The sequence below is a fragment of the Nannospalax galili genome, unplaced genomic scaffold, assembly GCF_000622305.1.
Source record: "Nannospalax galili isolate Female #2095 unplaced genomic scaffold, S.galili_v1.0 scaffold41, whole genome shotgun sequence".
NCBI lineage: Eukaryota > Metazoa > Chordata > Mammalia > Rodentia > Spalacidae > Nannospalax > Nannospalax galili.
In genome coordinates, this window is record NW_008344991.1 from 1357569 (window position 1) to 1363769 (window position 6201).

General features: G+C 36.4%; 1 protein-coding gene across 1 annotated transcript in view; it reads right to left on the reverse strand.

The window, feature by feature from the left end:
- Positions 1-881: 881 nt before the first annotated feature.
- Aimp1 (aminoacyl tRNA synthetase complex interacting multifunctional protein 1) overlaps positions 882-6201 on the reverse strand; it is a gene marked incomplete at its 3' end in the record, with an annotated part of 40864 nt that continues 35544 nt past the window's right edge. Inside the window, 2 exon segments of the mRNA XM_008841260.3 lie at positions 882-1050; positions 2350-2561. Of these exon segments, the coding sequence (XP_008839482.1) occupies positions 882-1050; positions 2350-2561 (381 nt within the window).

Here is a 6201-nt window from a genome sequence, read left to right on the forward strand (position 1 = left end):
GTGTTTTGAGATTCATTTACTTTTCAGTAGGAGGGTGGAGCTGGGTTCATCCAGATTTTCTATCTTATTGCTCCACTACTATAGCTCTTTGTATCCTAATGTTACTGGTTACCATAGGATTTAAAAATGCTACATAATCACATCAGTCTTGCTATTTCATTAAAACTTATTTCAACAAATGTCCCCTAATTAATTTTGACTTCTGCACCTAACATTAAGTCTCCTAATTTCTTTCTCCTCTTATGACATGCTCTCCTTTTATGAAATAACTGATTTCTACATCTGCCAAGCTCCCTTCCTTCTGTTTCAAAGACATATTTGATGAAACTCTCTCAAGCTAAGTATGGTGACTCAAGCCTTCAATTCCAGCCCTTGGAGGAGGAGGCCACAGGGCTGACAGTTCAAGGTAAGCCAGGCTTGGATGAGATGCTATCTCAAAATGTATTTAACACAAGAAACCCTCCACTTTTCTCACAGTATGATGCTTCATTCTCAGGAACATTTCTATTTCAGAAACCAAATGATATAAACTAAAACCTAGAGTTCTATGTTATCTTTTTGTATTACGATTTTCAGCTTAAATGATTTTGCAGCAAATTAATCTGATCTATAGTCATGTCACCCTGTTCTGCTATGCAGCTACTAAATCAGTATTTTACCCAGTACAAAATCTCTCTGTAGTATTTGGCGTTATGTGTACCATCATGGACAGCAAGTTGTTCTGCCCACTGTGCCATCTTCAGTCAATCCAAAAACACTCAATAATGGTCATTTATGAAAAGCCTTGTGAGTAACACATAGGACTGATTTCAGCCTCCAAGCCTACACACATCATTTTGACAACTGATCTCCAAACTGCTGAAATAATTACTAGTACTTACCAGGGAAAGCATCAAAAGTAATTCTGTCTCCAGGAACAGACCCGTTAGGAGGAGCCAAAATCTCCACCTTCTCTGGTGAACTAGCGCACATCACCATTGCTTGGGAAAGCACCCCCCGCATTTTTGCAGGTTTCAGATTACAAAGTAAAATCACCATCCGATTTTGCATCTGTATGGAAAAAAATCTGATGACTAAAGACATGCAGAAATGTAGAATACTCACATCTAGAATACAATCAAGCACACATACTGTATCGAATGTGCTACCTTTGGGGATATAGCTTTGTCTCTATGTATCTAAAATCATTTTTTGTTAAAAAGTCTTGCATGAACATGAAGATTGACATCTTGCATAAACACAAAAAGAAAATCCTTCAAATTGGCACTATAGCACAAGTCTTTTAATTATTTATTGAAAGAATAAATGAGTGAAAACAGACTGGTTTGAAATTTAAGCTGCTATCTACCACCGATGGGAATGTTTAAAGTTGGTCTTCTCATTTCCTTGAAAAATAAACAAATTAACACTGAACTTTACTAAAGAGCTGGCAATAGGACTAAATCATAACACACACACAATCATTCAGCTTAGCACTAGCACTAAAGTAGATGGAACCCTTTTACCCTTATACTTTTCTTCTCTACAAACTGGCTACTCAAAACCACATTCCTGGGTGCCAAAATTACCAAAGTAGAGGGAAGTTCAGATTTTAAAGTCTGTTCCTCCTCACTATTAAATTTCTTTCATGTAATAATCAAAATTCAACCTTTATCCAGAAAATTAGGTATAAAGATTTAAAAGAAATTGAGTGTGAAATTGGAAATGGAAGAGATTATTTCCTTGTATTCTTGATGACAGGTCAGTATTGTACTATGTTCTGATAGCACTGAAACTAGCCCTACACAAAAACCCAGATTAGGGATAAAATCTCAAATTAACACCAGATAAGAAAAGAAAATGATGCCTTAGATAGAAGTAACAAGTAGCATTCTTGTTTTATTAGGACAAAGTATAACTAACTATTCACTATCAGGCTATCCCAATGGTAAAATAGTAGGTGGGGGCAAGGGCTAATGCCCAAGGTTGTTGTCCTCTGACCTCCACACTCACTGTGGCACAAGCATGACTGTACTCACATACATGAACATGCTCACACACATAAACATATTTAAAAAATAAGAAAAATGGACATGCTTTCTTCTTTCTGTCTTAATGAATTTATTTTAGTTTATAAATCTTTAAGTTTGTGGTAGCTTCACATACCTTTGTGCTTGTTAATTTTTGTCAACCTGACACAAACTAGAACCACTTTGGAAAAAGGAACTTCAATTAAGAAATTACCTCCATCAGACTGGCCTGTGTCTATGTCTGTGGGACATTTTCTTGATTGACAGTTGATGTGGGAGGGCCCAGGGGGAAAGAAAGTGGCACATGTTAAGCAGCAATCACTTTAGAGGAACAGATTACCTGTTCTAGAGGAACATGATTCACCAGTCCACTGACAACCGTTCTTGGGGTTGTTTCTCCAACATCTACTTCTTCTACATACAAAGAATCTGCATCAGGGTGTTTTTTGGCAGTGATGATGCAACCAATTCGAAGATCTAGTCGCGACACATCTACTGGCTTAGAGTCAGCACTGGCTGCTACTGACTGCTGCTTTTTCTCCTTCTTCTCTCCTGAGGATTTAAAAATATGTAAGCATAGAAGATGAAGAATATACTGGGAGAAGCCCAGGGAATCAATGCTGATGAGCACAAAAGGAAAAGAATGCTTATCTCTACTTTGTAACAAAGGAAAGAATTATTCAAGTCACAAAATCTTGAACATGACTACCTATTTCTCTAATACACCCTCCTCCCCCCAACCATATTCCAATTATAAAGACAGTTCGTCAATCTGGCTGATGGCCTACTCTACCTTACTGCCTATTTTTGTAAAATTTGACTATAGTACAGTCCATATTTAGTCCTTTGTTTTTTTAACCTGTGGATATGTACACTATGGCAGAGTTGAGTGGCTATTACCTGGAATCTATGGCCCAAAAGCCTATCAGAGTTACTACGCAGTCTTCCATAGAAAAAGTGTGCCTTTCCCCAAAGCAGAGGCACAGAAAATCCACCAAAATTCTTTCCTTAGTTTTCGAAGGTGAAAAATCTCTTATTTAGAAAATATCACACTGAATACCAATTGTAGACTAAATTACAATGAAATACAATCTCACCGATAAAATGTTTCATCAATTCTATACAGGGAATATATTCAGAAATACATAGTTCTTACATTTCTCTTTGAACTTGCGTTCTTAGGCTTATCTATAGTGACTATTTAAGAAAAAGAATAATTTTTTAAAAATATGTTATTTATTATTTTATGTGTATGAGTGTATTGCCTGCATGTATGTGAGTGCACTCATGTTGTGTGATGCTGCAGAGGTCAGAAGAGGGCTTCGGATTCCCTTGGATTCCCTTAACTATAGTTAAGGATGGTTCGTAGCCACCATGTGGGTGCTGGGAATTAATCCCGAGTCCTCTGCAAGAGCAGTCAGTGCTCTTAACTGCTGAGCCATCTCTCCAGCCCAGAAAAAGAATAATACGTTTTTCTCTTATTATAACAATCCTTTATTTATATGCTAATAATGCAATTGCTTAACATTTGATGACGTTAAGCATAGAGTCAAAATGCATTCTATAAAATACAATTACTTTCTTGTAAAAAGAACAATGTAAACCTTATTTAGGAATTAATCTGCAATGCAGAGATTATCTATTGTATTTTAAAAGCATTCTTTTCCAACTGGACCTTTTCACATTTACTAAGGCATGGGAAATGTACAAGGCATTGGAAACAGTAAGCTAAGTGCATGCTTTAAGGGCACTCAAGATACCTTTTACGAAATACTACATACTAAATTCCAGAAAAACAAAAGTTTAAAATTGCCTAGCATCCTGAGTAGCATGATCAAGCTTCTGGGTATCTCACTCCAATTTGCAAGGGACGTGGAATTAGTCATCTGCCCAGCACATCCACAAGTAGCAGTGCTAGAAATTTTATTTCAGCATATAATTTTGATCATTCTATTTTACTATTTTATTATTACTGTTAATCTCTTATACTGTCAAAGTTCTAAGCTAATCTGTGGATAAGAGAAAACTACTGGACAATGAGTATGTGACAAACATTACACACATAAGGAGATATATATATATATATGTTAAAAAACCAATTCTGCATGGAGCAGGAAAGGAGGATTTGTTGAAAAGATGTTAAACACTTACACAGCAGTACTTTGCAAACAAAGATAGAGGTACTTTAAATACTGATAATTTTTTATCTCATTAACTTTAAAAATACCTACTACTGTATTACAGATTAGCAAAGATTTTTTTTTTTTTTGGTCTTTTTGAGACAGGGTCTCCCTGTAGCCCCAGCTGTCCTGGAACTCACTATGTAGACCAGGCTGGCCTTGAACTCACAGAGATCCACCTGCCTCTGCGTCCCAAGTGCTGGGATTAAAGGCGTGCGCCACCATGCCCGGCTAGCAAAGATTTTTATAATGATAAAATAACAGAAATATACATATATGATCAGAAAAACAAAATTCATGTTGTCTTTTAAATTATACACACCTAATTCAAAAATACCACATTATAACACTATAATAATTGATCTATATGCATCTATATGTTTTAACTTTAATGCTCAAAGCCACACAAAGACGTTGGCTACCACAATGAATAATGTATAGATACATAGCAGACGACCACCATCATAGAGAGTTCTACTGGAAAGAGGTCTTTGTGTTCTCCTTGTCCTCTAAAGACTGCTGCGTAAACTAACTAGAAGGAAGATTATCCCTACAGTCAGAATAACACTAGAGAACAGAACAAAAATGTCACAAAATTTCTAACAGGCCATATAATTACTTTGTGTCTACTTAGTATCTTTATGAAGGAGAATTGGGCTGCCTTGCTCTCCCTGCAGTCACGCCTCTTAGCAGTGAAGCTGGCTGAAAGGAAGCAAAGACCCTACATCTAATATTTACAAAAAGAAACTGACAAGTACTAGATCCTAAAATGCCTGAGGTCAGTTCACAAATCCCACAACCATTTTATTATTTTCCAAAAATTGTGAGTGAGCATAAGTATAAAGAGAGATGTATAATGAATTACAAAAGCCTTTTTGTTTTTTTGTCTTTTTGAGACAGGGTCTCCCTGTAGCCCCAGCTGTCCTGGAACTCACTATGTAGACCAGGTTAGACTTGAACTCACAGAGATCCGCCTGCCTCTGCCTCCCGAGTGCTGGGATTAAAGGGGTGTGCCCCCCTGCCCGGGCAAAAACCTTTTTTTTTTTTTTTTTTTTTTTTTTTTAACCAATCTGGTGAAATGAGGTCTGGTAAGTGAAGGAGTGTAGTGAAAAAGAAGACAGATGTATTACTAGACAAGTTGCAGGGTAAAGATGCGGCTTTAATGTTAGTTCAGATGAGATCTTAAGAACTTGCACAAAGTACCTCACAAAACAAGTGTACAGATAGAGCCTAGATAATGACAGGAATTATAGAGTTCATGGGATAAATTAGATATGTAAGTCCTTATTAAAATTAGATATGAAGATTGAAGGGCAGGCACAGGTAGAGCTGACTGCAGGACATCAAGTGTGGTTGCCTAAGTGGCCTATTGATAACCTCTTCCTATGTCATTAAAATAAATATATTTATTATTTTTATTTTATGAGTATATTGCCTGCATGTAGGTAAGTGCACCCATGTTGTACAATGCCTGAGGAGGACAGAAGAGGCTGTTGGATCCCTTGGAACTGGAGTTATGGACAGTTATAAGCTGCCATGTGGGTGCTGGGATTCAAACCTAGGTCTTCTGCAAGAGTAGTCAGTGTTCTTAACTGATGAGCCATCTTTCCAGCCCCCTATGTCATTTTTAAAAATTATTTATTTAATAACCACATACTTAGAAGAAGCATTTCATTACAACAGCATTGACATACTCAATAACAATTTCCAGAGCTAAGATGCTTCTCTTTCAAAACTGGCTGTAAATTTTTAGGTTTACAGTTAAATTAATACAGTTATACAATATTGTATTCAGTATAAACCCTATAAGACATAAAAAAAGATCTCCATTGCATTATTATAATACACAGTTTCATACAGAAAAATTCATTTGTAATGCAATTGACATTAAGATGTTTGCACATGCGTTTCTAATCTCTATATATCTGATTATTAATAGTCACAGTCGGTTACTTTCTGAGCTCCTTGGCATCTGAGCATGGATATAAAGTCATCAGGTAGATTTCAGTGGT